General features: G+C 38.1%; 2 protein-coding genes across 5 annotated transcripts; one reads left to right on the forward strand and one right to left on the reverse strand.

Annotated features, from left to right (window-relative positions):
• Positions 1–1,384: 1,384 nt before the first annotated feature.
• Positions 1,385–16,015, reverse strand: CUNH12orf60 (chromosome unknown C12orf60 homolog). Of its 4 annotated transcripts, XM_004755782.3 has the most exons (4): positions 15,494–16,015; positions 11,196–11,282; positions 2,912–3,003; positions 1,386–2,388 (listed from the first exon to the last, which is right to left on the reverse strand). In XM_004755782.3, exon 4 carries the CDS (start codon positions 2,362–2,364, stop codon positions 1,648–1,650), a length of 717 nt encoding a protein of 238 aa, XP_004755839.1. In that variant the 5' UTR covers positions 2,365–2,388; positions 2,912–3,003; positions 11,196–11,282; positions 15,494–16,015; the 3' UTR covers positions 1,386–1,647. The 4 variants fall into 4 exon arrangements, with proteins under 4 accessions (XP_004755841.1, XP_004755843.1, XP_004755839.1 ...); XM_004755784.3 differs by lacking the exon at positions 2,912–3,003 and having other exon boundaries at positions 1,385–2,388; XM_013057871.2 differs by lacking the exon at positions 11,196–11,282.
• Positions 4,866–14,295, forward strand: SMCO3 (single-pass membrane protein with coiled-coil domains 3). Its single transcript, XM_045073422.1, has 2 exons — positions 4,866–5,298; positions 12,957–14,295. Exon 2 carries the CDS (start codon positions 12,973–12,975, stop codon positions 13,648–13,650), a length of 678 nt encoding a protein of 225 aa, XP_044929357.1. The 5' UTR covers positions 4,866–5,298; positions 12,957–12,972; the 3' UTR covers positions 13,651–14,295.
• Positions 16,016–16,208: the final 193 nt, after the last annotated feature.

Genomic DNA, 16,208 nt, shown 5'->3' on the forward strand with positions numbered 1-16,208 from the left:
CAAGAACATCCTGAAAATAAGCAGCTGTTTGGAGCTGAGAGAAAATACAGAATTCATGTATTGAAACTCATCTTTTTTCCAAGCCCTCTAAGCCCTGGAAGTGGCCCAAATCCCCTTGGCCCTTACCACAGGACCCTCTCAAGGTCTTAACTGTTAGGGAGCAAGGAAGGGATTCTTCTTCTTTTTTTTAAGATTTTATTTATTATTTATTTGACAGAGATCACAAGTAGGCAGAGAGGCAGGCAGAGAGAGAGGGGGAAGCAGGCTCCCTGCTGAGCAGAGCACCCGAGGAGGGGGTCGATCCCAAGACCCTGGGATCATGACCTGAGCCGAAGGCAGAGGCTTAATCCCCTGAGCCACCCAGGTGCCCCTCATGCTGTAGCCTTATTTTTAAGTGTAGGGAAATAAGCATCTCCTTGTTTTTAAAGGAGAAAATGGCATTTAAAACTTAGAGGAGAAAATGTTTCAAGGAGGACAAAACTTAGGTATTCTCAGAAGAAAAACTCCACTCAAGAACTGGAATTATTAATGGCTTGTCTTATTCTCAACAATGTTCCTATTTATCATGTAGAATAGGGCAACCGTGAACACACACACTCTTTCCTGCTGCATGAGAGCCAAAGACGTTCTGCTAGGCAAAGGGATTTATCTAACCTCTCTTTGTCAATACAAGCACATCTCAGAAATCCTACTCTACAAATGTTGCAGTTTTTTATTTGCGAAAGGTTAGAACACCTCCGTTTTTGAACCTCCAATAGCTCCGAATCATAAGACCTCAGTAGGAGGCAGACAAGAATAAATCACCTGCTCTGTTCTTATTCAAGTAAACAAGAAAACTATTACTCTTCATTCATTGTTCTTACTAACTTCTGGATAAATCATACCAAAAGTATTCAGTGATGGCTTATGATAGGTAAGGCACTGATGATACAGAGATTGGTATAGGATTGACAAAAATGCAGAAGGTAGGGGTGCCTGGGTGGCTCAGTCTGTTAATCATCTGCCTTTGACTCAAATCATGATCCAAGGGATGCTGGGATCAAGCCCCACATCGGGTTCCATGCTCAGCAGGGAGTCTGCTTCTCCTCTGCCTCTGCTGCTACACCTGCTCGTGCTTGTGCTCTCTCTCTCTCTCGCTCGCTCGCTTTCTCTCTAGCCCTCTCTTAAGTAAATAAAATCTTTTTAAAAATGCAGAAGGATATTTTACATGTTTCCTGCACCTGAACAGTACTTTCTGCCAGATTATTTAACAATAATGTTTACATTTACCTGGACTTCACACTGTAGTATCCAGAAATAGAATTACCAAGAGTGGAAATTAGTTTAAGGTTATTTTAATTATGCATTAAGATGATATGTAATGTTTAGAGACATCCCCAAATGTAATACACTACCTTGATTTTCTGAACAACATGTTATTTTTAGTAACTGCCATGACAAGCAGGCTTTCTTTGGTTAGTTTTATTTGAATAAAGCAAAACTTGAGGTAAATGGTCTTCCAGGTGACTACTTTTTGCACTTACATCCTAATATAACACCTTTCTGACAGCAAAGGTGTTAGAACATACTGTCAAAATTCTCAGGACATGAACTGATGTTCTTACAGAAATGAGCCCCTCTGTTGCATTCCTACTGGTCATTGGTTTTCTAGGGCACGGGAATCTTGGATTCCATAATATTTATGGCTTTTTGGAGGATCTCTAAGATTGGTGCCAGAGTTCTGACAATTTGCTCCAACTGATTTACAACTGACTCCATGGTATTCTTGAAATGTTCAGCTTTTAACACATCCTGCAATTTTTTCAAGATGTCTGCTGTACCGATTTTGGATGGACCCGGACTTTGGTTTTTCTCTGAGGTGTTGGCCCCTGATTGGTCTTCAGTGTCTTTTTGATAGAAGTCACTTAACTGAAGTTTCATGATAGGACATGTCATCAAGAGTGAAAGAGAAGATTCCAAAGTGCCAAGAATGTTACTGCTATTCAGTGCAGCAACGATGACTGGTGTGTGAACATTCTTGAACATTTCTCTAGCTGACTGCTGCAGCTCCTTGACATTGGTACTCTTCTCAACCATAGAGCAAATCGCTGTCGCAATCTTGGAACTTAAAGGTTCCTTTTGCATCTGGTCGTACTTTGCCTCCAGGACACACTGTAACTCCTTAAAGATTGTGAATAGTTGTTCAAAGACATCCTTAACGTTAGCATCTTCCTTCACAGCCAGGGAGTGGATCTGGGCATTCATAGTGCTGTTAAACGATTCTATAAGTGTGTTAGTGAAGGCAACAAGATCTTGCATGTGAAAGAAAAATGTTTTGGCAGCTTGCACCAGCCTCTCTTTATCCTTTTCTGACTCTGAAGACATTTCTCCAGCACAAAAGTTTCAGCACTGCAAAACAAAGTAGTAATCCAGATAAAAACTTATTTATTTGTCAACCGCAAAGAGACTGATCTTAAAATCTAAATGTGGAAAATAACCGCTGTCAAGGGTAGGAAAGCTACACCAGCTATGGAGCAGGAATTGATCCTGTGCTTTAATAAAAATAACAAAAAGATAATAATTAAAAGATTTTCAGCCAAGATTGAATATCGTGCACTGGACCCTCCATTGGATATGCTGATATACAGAGTAACCAGTTCTCAGGCATTATCCTCAATAACTATCCGATCTAGTGGAGAAGATTGTACAGAGCTTAAAAATTACATAGAAGAGCTCTGGTTCCAGTTAAGATAGAGCAAGCAGATGTGGTACAATCTTTCCTACGGAGTAGAACTAAAAATCCTGGACAGAAAAATTAAGTAACCATCAGATAACTCTGAAAGGTGAGTAACAGCAGACCAAAGAGGTAGTGTACTGCACTTCAAAGATGATCAAGGCCATCTAACGCCAACTCCCAAGATGTCTGTCTTGCCTGAGAATGTTTCTGTACTTTCAGTACAACTCATCCTCTTCTGCCATAGAGAGGAGTGTTGATGTCTCTAACCAATGTTCATGAGGAGAGTTCTGGAGGAGACATAAAAAGATAGGACTGTGAACGTGGCCCCAGGGGTCCCAAACCAGAAATCCACAGGCAAAGTCCAACCCGCAGATGTGCTTTGTTTGACCCAACAATTGCTTGTATCAACTTCTAAATTTAAAAACTGAAAGATAGAAATCTGGATTGCTATTGCTTATTGAAAAAAAATGAGATTAATTGGCAGCACAAAGCCCACATTATGAGTTAGGAAAAGTGACTAGATCTATGGCTGCCCTCTTCAAAGTTGGCTTTTACCATCTACACCCCATGGTCTGACACTAAGTGTTTCAAGTACGTGCATCTCATCCTACCCACTAGTATAGTTTATATGAAGGAAGCTTCCTGAAATCCTCCTCATATTACCTCACAATAAAAAACTTCAATGAAGGGTGCCTGGCTGGCTCAGTGGGTTAAGCCACTGCCTTCAGCTCAGGTCATGATCTCAGGGTCCTGGGATCAAGTCCTGCATCAGGCTCTCTGCTCAGCAGGGAGCCTGCTTCCCTCTCTCTCTCTCTGCCTGCCTCTCTGCCTACTTGTGATCTCTCTCTGTCAAATAAATAAATAAAATCTTAAAAAAAAAAAAAGCTTCAATGATTCACTATTGCCTAGTGAATAAGACACAACTTGCTGGCATGGCGTTTAAGATCATCTAGACTGCTCTCAATTTTCCACTACTCCCTTCCCTCACTGCTCTCGCGTATATCCTGGGTCACCAGTGTAATGGACTAAGTTTATGCCCTGAAAATGCTCCCAACATTTTGCTAGCCCCTTTGTTCATAGTATTCCCTCCACCTGCATTCTCTCCTCCCGACCCCACCCCACACATCTATTGAAATCCTACTTGTCCATCCACCGTTACTTCAGATACACTGTCTACACACATCCTATTTCCCTTTTATCCCCGTACCTCATAAGCCCCAGGATATGTCAAGTGCAAAATGATCCACTGGGACAGAAGTAAAATAGTACTCCACTTAGTTCTCCTTTAAAACTATAGAACAGCGCCTTTAGATTTTATGTATCTCCTAGCTGGACTCTCAGTGCTGTATCCTCTACCCACCCCATAACAACAGAAATGAGTGTTGTTAACGTTAAGACAAATGGCTACCATTTAGGAAGGTTTTGCCATATATCAAGCACTCTGCCAAATTCTTTACATGCATTATCTCATTTAATCCATATGACAACCCATCAATTACAAACTAATACATCACACAATGAAAGCCTGGGTTGCTTAGTCGGTTAAGCGGCTGCCTTCAGCTCAGGTCATGATCCTAGCGTCCTGGGATTGAGTCCCACATCGGGCTTCTTGCTTGGCGGGGAGCCTGCTTCTCCTTTTGCCTCTGCCTGCCACTCTGTCTGCCTGTGCTCGCTCTTGCTCTCTCTCTCTAACAAATAAATAAATCAATAAAATATTAAAAAAAAGAAAGAAAAAAATTAAATTAAGTGACTTTTCCAGGGCTACATGGCTAGTAAGAGATATTTGGATACACAAAATCAGGACCGTCCAATTCTAAAGCCCATGTTTTTTTTTCCCCACTAAGTTATGGGGGCTGGGGTGATTGTTTGCTTCTGAGGTGTCCCTGCTGTAGAGGAATCCATGGAGGTGAGGACAGAATGTAGAGGGAAAAGCACGAAAGACTGTTCTAAGCTTTAAGAGAAAGGAGTCAAGTTAGTCTTTAAGGCTTTCCTATGGTCAAGGCATTCACCGACACCATGAGAGATGGTGATAAAGAGCAGGAAAGAAGAGCGCACGCACAAAAACCACATTTGGTTGCAAATATCTGGGTTTTTATCTCTTGAGAACAGAAACAAAGCCCACATTATGAGTTATTTGTTTTTTTCTCCATCAGCAACAGATGGAGGTCTGAATGCAACAGAAGGTAAAGGAAACTTATGTGTGGAATAGATGGCAAGACAGAATCGCAGAACCTGGGAGCTACGCAGAGCCATCGTCTCTGCTGAGCTGGATTAGCTCGGTCGTACAGCACTTTTCAACCATAAAGTCCATTAAGGAATAGACAGTTACATGTCTCGCCTCTTTATTTGCCTTTCAAATTAGATGACTTAATACATACTAATTTTATATTAATATAGGAAATAGAAGAATTCAGAGAATGAGGATTGCAGAAATAGTAGATAAAGCGGACAGGCAGAGGGACCCAGCAGAGACCAGCAAAGGCTGTAAGTCATCACATTCCATGGAAACATCCAGATGAAAAAGCCCTTTGACAATATTCCTAAACAACCACTGGGACTACTGAACTCAGAAACACAGCAAGGTAAGCGATATGGCTATTTCTACTAATATTGGTATGATATTCTGTTTCTCTGGATTAAAGGGTATTTGAAATAACATGTCAGTCTTGAATCCTAGCCATGAATATAATAAAGTCACAAAACAACTTTGTTTTAAGAGTATCCAATGGCCGCTTCCTTCTGAGTATTTATTTCTCTGAAGACACCAGATAAAGAAGAAAATGAACAATTTATGTAACTGATTAAGTCTGAGGGGAAGAGAAAGCAGTAAAGATAGCAGTTTTAGAAAGCACTGAGGACAAGACAACACCTGTGTATTGTTTACATGGATTGTAGCATTTCTTTTTATGTCTCTAACATCAATATAAGTACTCAGGATCTGTGAAAGAAGGAATGTACAATCTAATACTAGTTAATTTATAGAGTTTCTGCTTTCTCATAAACTATATTACATTTAAATGCTGTCTGTCTCCAAATAGACTGTTATCTTCTTGAGGGCACAGAACATTGTCTACCCTTTTTTTTTTTTTTTTCCTAATGTCTTAAGGCATAGAAGTAGAGGATTCTCCCCTGAGCATTTAACAAAGGCTGATGAATGTCACTGATATTCTGCTTTCTGGTCCAGAAACGTTCTTTAGAACTTACATCAGAAAGAGTGTCATCCCACCATCAACAAATTCTTGGTTTTGTTTTGTTTTAATTAAAGGCCAGGGTTTTGATTTAAATTAAAGGAGGAGTCTCAGAACTAGTCAGTAACTGCTATTTTCTCTTGAAAAGCTAGTGGTTTCACCTATCCCCTACTCCCAAACTCCCAAATAAGTGAACTTCCCAGGATAGCTGGACCCAATAATAGGACAGTGAGGAAAATGACAGCAGGGAGAAATGGAAAAACTCAGAGAGTATGAATGACTCAACACTGGAGGCTGAGATGTGTTTTCTTTGTCTCTTTTTCCTTAATTGTTGCTATGGGAATAGTTCAAACATACACAGAAGTGGAGATGATAAAATAATCAAGTGTCATATACCCATAACCTAGTGTCAAAAATTTTCAAAACAAACTTGATCTTATTTCCTCTGTAACTCTATTCCGCACTCCCTTCCAGATTCTTTGGAAGCCAGTCTCATAGATCATGTGTATCATATCATCATTCACACACCACCATGTATTTCTGCAAAAGCAAAAACTCTTCTTTTTGAAATTTAACTCTGTGCTTCCCAAATTAACAATATATATTTAACAGAACTATCTTTGGCTTTGAAACATACACAGTGCCTTGCTATAAAAATTTACTTTTGATGGTGGTATAAAAGTTTTTGGAATGCAATTTGCAATACATATTAAAAGATAACCATAATAAAAACTTTATTTCTCATGGATTATACAATTCTTCTGGAAATTTATCCTGAGGAAATAATTGAGATAATTGGAAATGGGGAAAAAACTCTGTATTAAAATGCCCACTACAATACTGTGATAGGGAAATAACTGGGTACTTATTAAATTATGGTTGATATCATATGGAATATTTCATATAATAAAATTATTAGAAAACTAAGAATTTAGGCAGGTGTTTAAGTAAATTAATGTCAGATGAAAATTAATGTAAGATAAATTAATGTATTTCAACTTGGTAAAAATATTTACACATTTAAACAAACTTTAGGAAGGAACAACGAAAAAAATTTAAGATGGTAGGTTTATGGGTTTTTCTTTCTTTATTTTTAAAGCGTTTATATATTAGTTGAATTGACTTTATACTTTAAAGTACTTTTTTATCAAATCTTTTACGTATAATTTCTTCATGTTATAATTCTACCATCTATCAAAACATGTATCACATGTCACTTTCTCCACAAAGCTTCCTCTAATCACCTCAATGTAATTTCCTTCTTTAAATTTCTATAACACTTGACATTTAGCTACTGTTATTCACAAAATTATCCTGAGAATTTTTTATTTGAATATGTGATAATCAATACATTTTCACTTTGGAAAGTGATTCCTTTCCCCCCAAAATTAAAACAACTCTACAGTATCTCTAAATAAATCTTAACTTTTACAGACAATACATCAATACATCTCTGCTATTTCTTATACACTCTTTGATCTTGAATGTTGATCTTCTCATTTCAAAAAAATTGACAAGGTTAGTTTCAGTGAGAATCCATTTCAGGTTAGTCTTTGTTTCCATTCCAGTTTCAGAAGATATGCTGACCACTGGAATCAGCCTTTCCAAGTTTCTTTTATTGTCTGAAATAACAAGTAATATTACATATACAATAACAGTGCATGTGATTTCCGAACCTCCTTTGGAAACAAAGCAACAGAACTCTCATTAAATTAAATTTTAAGCACCCACGGTCCAAATACAGCAACAAGCAAGCTCTGGGGCTTCAGCAAAGGCTAGGGTGAAAAAAGCATGCTGGGGAGCAAGAGCACCACCTGCTGGCCATCAATTCTTCATCAGGCTGCCTTACCGCTCTTAGGACCTACCTCATATGAACCCCGACAACAAAATACTCAAATAATGGTAGAAACACAGCAGTTCAGCAGTGGATGCTAACTGTGCAGAGTGAACTTTTCACAGACAATGAGCACTATCATCTGATAATAAACAATGTAAAAATCACATTTTTCACACCAACGGTGCAAGTATTAAGAACTGGATTAAGAATAACATTTAGCTACTTATAAGCACCAATCTTTAAAATTCATTTATAAAGTGACTTTGAAATGACTTATAAGGGGTGCCTGGCAGGCTCAGTCAGTAGAGCATGTGACTCTTGATCTCAGGGTTATGAGTTCATCCCTGTGTTGGGCACAGAGCCTAACTAAAAAGAAAAAAGAAACTTATTTTATTTTTAGAGATTTTACTTATTCATTCCAGGGGCAGGGAGCAGAGGGAGAGGGACAAGAGGATCTCGAGCTTTGTGCAGAGCGCAATGCAAGGCTCGATTTCAAGAACCCGAGATCCTGACCTGAGCCAAAACTGAGAGCCAGACACAACCAACTGAGCTACCCAGGCACCCCAAAAGAAATGTTTGTTTGGTTTTTTTTAAGATTTTATTTATTTATTTGACACAGAGAGAGACACTGTGAGAGAAGGAACAGAAGCAGGGGGAGTGGGAGAGGGAGAAGCAGTCTTCTTGCCAAACAGGGAGCCCTACTCCGGGCTCAGGACCCTGGGATCTGACCCTTAATGACTGAGCCACCCAGGTGCCCCAAGAAATGATTTTTAAAAGACTGAATTTTAAAGTCAATATTTAAAAGGTCATGCCTGAAAATGTAGTAAGATAGGGAAAAGTACGTATGGCCCAGACATCTTTTAGGTAATTATTATATATTGTTGGTAAGACATCCCTTAAGGCGCGCAGAAGTAACAACTAGGATCTTCAAGGAAGGCGGCTCCAACTGATTGCAAGGCTTTTGTTTTGCTGAGTGAAGTAAACACTTTGCAAGTCAGAGCTTAGTTTAATTGTCAGAGGCAATACTGGAAATGTGCACTTTGCTAACTCTTTTTCCGCGTGGTGTATAACCTCTCCTCTAAGTATCAAGTATATATCTAAGAATAACAGTTTGAAAGGGAACAAATTATTAACCTTCCCTAAATTACTAAATGTTCCCATATAGCCCTAATGTTAATACATATTAACCTGCAGATTGTTGAAAATTTGAATTTGCACAAATGAAGCACGAGCCTTATAATTTCAAATGACATAATACTTTCAGCTCAACAAGTGGTTTGAAGTCTGGCTTAACTATTTAACTAGATTAAAAATGCCATAAAAGCAGGACCCATGTCCTTTTCATTTTGTGTGCTCTATAAAGTTCGGCATGTTACCTTATCCATAGTAAGGTACTAGTCCATTAGATAATTTGTTACTGAATTATTAAACTGCTTCCTTCACCAGGCTCTTCAAATTTCACCTATCCAAAAATAATTCATTAGTTTCACCTTCAAACCCTACCTCTTCCTCACCTAATTCTCTATTGTTTATCTCACTGTTGGGATGAAAATAATTTTGAACTGTGTTCAGTCCTGGGAAGGTATGAGGGCAGGCCTGCTGAAGATCTGCAAGGCATAAGGAATCCTTCCAAAGTCCTTCCCCAACACAAAAGGAGCTAGGAAGGTAAGCCCAACTCAGAAAAATACAAGTCCTTTTATGTTAGATTTGAAAAATAATTCTAAGCACATTACGACATCTTACTCAAACTTGTTACTGACACAGAATTATAGACTGCTATCTGGAAACTGGGAGGAAGGTATAAAAGTGCACGTGTCAGGCCTTGGGGATGTAAAAGAAAGAAAATACAATTCAAAGAGTACTTGGGTCTTTGATTTCTGGTAAGATTGAGTCTTTTTATCAATCTGCTACCATGCTTTTACTGTACTGAGTTGCTTGCTCATTTAGCTGTTAGATAACTACTGTTTTTCTTATTGATAGCAACTGTCATTAGAAATTCATACTTCGTTTTTCTTGCATTTTTCCCAGTTTCTTTTTAATTCTTTTTACATAGCCATCCTTGTTCGTCAAATTTTTGTGTGACTTTTTTCCTTTGATTTTAAGCTTATAAAGCCTTCCTCCATACAGACATTTGAAAATGATCAAGTTTCTTCTATTTTATCATTTTTTTTTTACAAATATTACACTAACTTTTTAAAATTAATTTCTAAAGGCGCCTGGGTGGCTCAGTGGGTTAAACCCTCTGCGTTGGGCTCAGGTCATGATCCCACGGTCCTGGGATCAAGCCCCCACATCAGGCTCTCTTCTCAGCAGGGAGCCTGCTTCCTCTTCTCTCTCTGCCTGCCTTTCTGCCTACTTGTGATCTCTGTCTGTCAAATAAATAAATACAATCTTTTAAGAAAAAATTAATTTCTAGGGACGCCAGGGTGGCTCAATCGTTGGGTTCAGTCATTCGGCTCAGGTCATGATCCTGTGGTCCTAGGATCGAGACCCACCTTGGGTTGGTTCCCTACTCAGTGGGAAGGCTGCTTCTCCCTCTCCCAGTCCCCCTGACTGTATTCCTTCTCTTACTCTCTCTCTCTGTCAAATAAATAAATAACCTTTTAAAATTTTTAAAAATAGGGGCACCTGGGGGGCTCAGTGGGTTAAAACCTCTGCCTTCAGCTCAGGTCATGATCTCAGGACCCTGGGATGGAGCCCTGCTTCAGGCTCTCTGCTCAGCGGAGACCTTGCTTCCTCCTCTCTCTCTGCCTGCCTCTCTGCCTCTCTGCCTACTTGTGATTTCTGTCAAATAAATAAATAAACTCTTTTTTAAAAAATTTTTAATAAAATAAAATTAATTTCTAACCCCAAAACTAGCTCATTGTGCCAGGAACATTTTCAACTATTATTGATTTGAAAGTCTATATTTATCATATATTAAATATTATTATTAATAATGTAATATTATTAATATTAAATGTATAGAAGAGTCTGTTTCCAGAACTATTTTGTTCCATGATTCCATCTACTCCTGCAACCTGTACAATACTAATATTATTTTTATGATGCTTTAATATTTGGGGAGGATAAAGTCCCATCATTACTTTTTCCTGAAAAAAAAATCTCATCTATTAGTTTTGTTTGATTTTGTTTCAACTCTTGGAAGAAAAGAAAAAGAAAATGGAGTCCTCTACATCTGTGTGGGACCTGGGTACATTTCTCCTCAAGTAAATAACACCCTGACTATTTATTTTACGATTAATTTGTCAAGGTGTGTTAAAACAGTAAGTTAAACTGACCACTTGGAAGTATTCAGCCTCCTATCCTGGAGGAAGTCTCATCTCTCCATTTGTTCATCTTTAGGTAAATAGAACAACATACCTTTTTCTGGAAGCTATGCCTTCAGATAAAGGCAAATGATAACTGCTAGAGATATTTTACACTTTCGCAAGCTAACAAAGACTCCTCTCACCTAAATATCTGAATAGGAATGTAGTTGATGATCTTCTGAATTCAAAGTAAGAAACTGGAGTTTTCACTTCATGATATTATCTGAAAACTAGAAACCAAAAAAGGAAAAGGTTGAATGGAAAATTTCTGGAAGAAAAAAGGAGAAACAAAGTCCACATTCATGGTTATCAAAGTACACTTTTGTCACCCAACGGTGAGCTGGGGAATATTTAATAAATCCTCAACAATTTCTTTAAATGAAATTGAGATATTTTCTAAGTATTGCTGTGGAAATTTGTGTAACACATGGGTTTGAGTGTGTGTGTGTGTGTGTGTGTGCTGGATTTGAAACAAAGATGCAAATGAATTTCTGACTGTGATAAGTTTATTCTATTAGGGATACCAAGGCATTTTTCTAAACTGAACAGCATAAATGATTATGTTCTCAATCCACTTAAAATCCCCTTCCTATTTCTAAATTATATCTTTATGGCTTGGAGGGACAGGCTCTTTTCATGTTTACTTTCTTGAGAGAAAAATATCATTCTTTCATTCTATGCTTGTGAGATTCCCCATATCTAGGCTAAAAGCCATGGTCTCAGAGTGGATAGGGCCCAAGTTCATTAGGATGTTGTTTACTCAAGAGAGAATGTGCCAGACACCACAGATATTTCATTCTCTCTTTTCTTCTAAGAGTTTCAACTAAAAATTAAAGTGCCAAGCACATAGGAAGACTATGCAACGTATGCATATTGTAAGATTGTTCTCACAGGCCTCAAATTTTTTAACCAAATAAACTCTGAACATGCTTGTTCCTATTTTCTCTGCATAATACTCTAAGCGAGAACAAACACAAGAAGGCTCCGGCCTGATTCATTGTATTCATTCTACTGCATCCTCTTGCCACTTACTCTTTAATACTTTCATGAAATGGCATTATTTCCTTTCTCAGGCCAATTCTAGCTAATCTTCACTGTGCCCAAGTGCATTATAAACCATTCTAAATAATTTAACTTCTAAGCTTTGCAAATGAGACCACAGAGGTAGTCATAATGGCGCTGTCCCTGCACCATGCCCACTCTCTCCCCCAGTGAGATTTTAATCTAAAGAATGTTTCATATATACCCTTAACATGAAAAGTTTTTGTAAAGATTCTGTGTGTTGCCTTTGATGACCCCTAGGCTTAGAGAACAAATAATTTGTTTGTAAAGACATACAGAGTGACTTTAATATTAGAAATTAAGTTAGTCTCTAAACAAAATTAAACATTAATAACCCTGTAAATTCAGAGATTTTTAATATTCTTCTGGCTCTACTAATTTATCTTCCAATATTAGAGAAATCAATCTGGTAGGTGTATTCAGTGTGCTAAGTAGGGTCTGGAAAAATTAAGGAGTGCCGGTCATCAAGAATCAACCATATCAAACTGCAGTCTATGTCAAACCTTATTAAATACAACTTAGAAATAATCACATTTATTTACTAATAACCAGATGCTTGATAAACACAGATCTTCTTATCTAGGATTTCTCTCTACCACAAAAAAAGCTAATGCCTCGTTTATTGCATCGGTAGGTGGCATTGTCACCCCCATTCCCATACACTGACTCTAAGTTTCATAAAAATAATTGCTTTAAAGAACCTGTTGAATTTTCTAAGAAATTCCTTAGATAGCACAGTGCTATTTTTCTACTCATAAAGTAAAAGATTTCTTGGTCAAATGCACACAGACAGCAGGTATTTTTCAAAATTTTTAGTGAAGATTTACTACTTTATTTTTCAGAAATTATATTTGAAACATGTCTCAGAGTGACTTCCTCTACCCAGAGAATCCACGGAGAAGGCAGGAAGTAAACCATCTTCACCAGCAGCTTCTTGATTGTTTATCTGATAGCTTCCATGCTACTAATAAGCTGATTGAGGTCTTAAACATGCACTTGGGGTGCAACTTGGCTTCCATCGAGATGAAAAGAGATGGGACCATCAAAGAAAACTGTGATATCATCATCCAAGCCATTATGAAAATCCAAACTTACCTGCAAAAGGTTGATGAAGCACTAAAAGATAAGCTAGAGCCAACCCTCTACAGAAAACTTCAGGATATTAAAGAAAGGGAAACAGACAAAATTGCAATAGTACAAAAGGTCATTTCAGTCATCCTGGGAGAAGCTACTTCCGCAGCCAGTGCAGTAGCTGTTAAACTTGTGGGCTCAAACGTCACAACTGGCATCATTAACAAGCTGGTCACTGTGTTAGCTCAAATTGGTGCTTCTCTCCTTGGTAGTATAGGGGTTGCCGTTCTTGGCCTTGGCATAGATATGATCTTCCGTGCCATCCTGGGAGCAGTGGAGAAAATGCAGCTTGAAGCAGCCATTAAAAGTTATGAGAAGCATCTTGTGGAATTCAAGTCAGCTTCAGAAAAGTATCATCATGCCATTACTGAGGTCACCAACACAGTGAAACACCAAATGAAATGAACAGCCACGGTGCCACTGGAATATTTTTCTGTGTCTCAATAATAGTGTTTTGCTTCTTGGATTAAGTTCATTTTCCGTTAAGTTTCCAACATGGACAGAAATATAGTTAATAAGTTGGCAAGGTGGTTTAAGAGATGCTAAAACTAGAAGACTCCAGAGTTTTCTATCAGCTGGGTCTAGACCCTGTGAGGCAAAAGATATATCCCAGGATACCTTCTTACTCTGCTCTACCAGATCAACATTACATTAAATGCAATTGGAGAAGAGCAAGTCTAGGTGTTACTTCTTCCTTTTCTTTTCCCCAAAATTCTTAAAATTTACTCTGAGTAAAGAATAACTTTCATTCCTACCACTAGCTTCACACATCATTTAGTTCTAAGGGGATGCACTTGGTAACTTCTGCCTAGACACAAACTGTGGGCCTTTGAATTAAATGGAAATTCTAATTTTGACCTTGAGCTTAAGCTCAATTTTCAATAAACTAGAAGAGACTGAAGTATGGGTTATAACAGTTTACTTTAATGATCAAAGGATGCAAGGGTTCTGTAACTTCCACTAAGTACATCCTATAAATGCAAATGGATTTTTAAAAGATAAAAGTTCAGGGGGACCTTGGTGGCTCAGTGGGTTAAAGCCTCTGTCTTCAGCTCGGGTCATGGTCCCAGGGTCCTGGAATTGAGCCCGATAGGAGCCCCACATCGGGCTCTCTGCTCGACGGAGAACCTGCTTCCCTCTCTCTCTTGCTGCCTGCCTCTCTGCCTACTTGTGATCTCTGTCAGATAAATAAATAAAATCTTTAAAAAAAAAAAAAGATAAAAGTTAAAACTGAACAGATAAAGGTTCTGTTTCTATAATTGCAATCAACCCTGACCAACTGTGGTGTGATGCTTAAATATTCCTCACGGTAATGTTTGAACACTCTGGAACATTTTTAAAAAAACAAACATGCTTGAACACTCTGGAACATTTGAAAAAAAAAAACAAACAAACATGCAAATCCCAGCTACACATGTATAAAATACATTTGGGATGCAGGGGAGGAAGGTGTTACTCTTTTAAGAATTTGTCATTTAAAAGAGAGTCATAATTTATTATAATTTTTCCAAAAAGTGAAACTTCCTTTTCCATACTAGCATAATGAAACTGTCCTTGCTACATAGAACTTTAGGTGCCTCATTTCATTAAATACCTGATTTCAGAAAAATCCAGAGGCTAAGGAGGCCTAACGGTTCAGTTAATTTCTGCAGACACAGGGTTTTCTAAATCTTTCACCAACTAATGACTCCCCATTGTGACTCTTGGGTTCTACTTACATAATCATTAAGTTGCTGATGTAAGAATGTGTTTGTTATAATTGATTCTTGCATCTTAGTACAAGAAATGTGTTGAAATTTTAAAAGCTCAGCATATCTCAAAAATTAAGCTAGATCAAAGACTAATTTTTCAAATGTATTCTTCATTTTTCTCTTCCGTCACTGCTTCTTAAAATTAGTTGCAAAACTAAATTAGTTCATCTCCAAAATCAAATTTTATTACCTAACTTACAAGTTCTAAACTACAAGACCTTGTTATTGCTCTTTCTGGGACTCAAAATTCAGTCTAAAACCAAATCATGAATTTTCTAGGACAAAGGGTGGTTTAGGTAAGAAACTCACCTTAAATGTTTAAGTGCACATTTAAAATATTGTTAAAAATTAATGTGTATCTCCTTCAGTATTTTGGAGCACTTATAATTGACAGTAAGAACTGACCAATACCTAACATAGTTTCCTAGAAGGGATATTAAGATCAGAAATAACCAAGGGTATCTCTTAAAAATATAATGTTTAAATATTAAACTTACCCTTAAGGGGAAAAGACAGGATAAGAGGCTTAGACAAAAAGTGGACAGAAGAGAAGGGAAGGACTAAGACTAGAAACTAAGTGATAATCTGTATGTACGTATAGTGACATCATAAAGGACTTCTAGCTGATGAAAAGACCAAAAGGGAAAAGCAGCCAATATAAAGCAACCTCACCACTCGTAAATTTAAAACTGACTGCACGTGTATCCCCACATCTCCTCCTCCAAAAAACTCATTGAAATTACTATAATTTCTCGTAGATGAACAATCTGGGACTCCAACACGGGACCTGATCTCTTCGCTCAGGTCTACCTATGTTCTGTGCGCCTGGAAACTTCCAGACGGGCTTGACGCTGGGAAAGCGCAACAAGTGCAGTAGCAAATGTTATGCAGGGATCCACTTTCAAGCAGACACTATCTGTTTGATAGAGATCGCGCTCGTTTACATCAAGAAGAAAAAAACTCAAAAACTAATACAACTCTAGCCTACAGAGACTGCAAAACCGCTCCCGCACTGCGATCGGGCACTCTCATTCAGCCCTATAAATTGAACTTCCGGAAATTGGGTCAAACTGTCTCGGGCCGTCTTCCCACCAGCCAATCACCTATCCGACCCGCTTCGTTTTTCTTCTTTCTATTGATCTAAAGAAGTGTCAATCAACCTGGTTCCGCTCCCTGGGGGCGGGATCTTAGCGGAGAGTCAACTAATTGGTA

This window comes from Mustela putorius, unplaced genomic scaffold (genome assembly GCF_011764305.1).
Source record: "Mustela putorius furo isolate JIRA1106 unplaced genomic scaffold, ASM1176430v1.1 tig00537227_pilon_pilon_pilon, whole genome shotgun sequence".
NCBI lineage: Eukaryota > Metazoa > Chordata > Mammalia > Carnivora > Mustelidae > Mustela > Mustela putorius.

Excerpts from the sequence above, each read along its gene's own strand:
- CUNH12orf60 (XM_004755786.3), bottom strand. The coding sequence starts at position 2,364 with ATGTCTTCAGAGTCAGAAAAGGATAAAGAGAGGCTGGTGCAAGCTGCC.
- SMCO3 (XM_045073422.1), top strand. The coding sequence starts at position 12,973 with ATGTCTCAGAGTGACTTCCTCTACCCAGAGAATCCACGGAGAAGGCAG.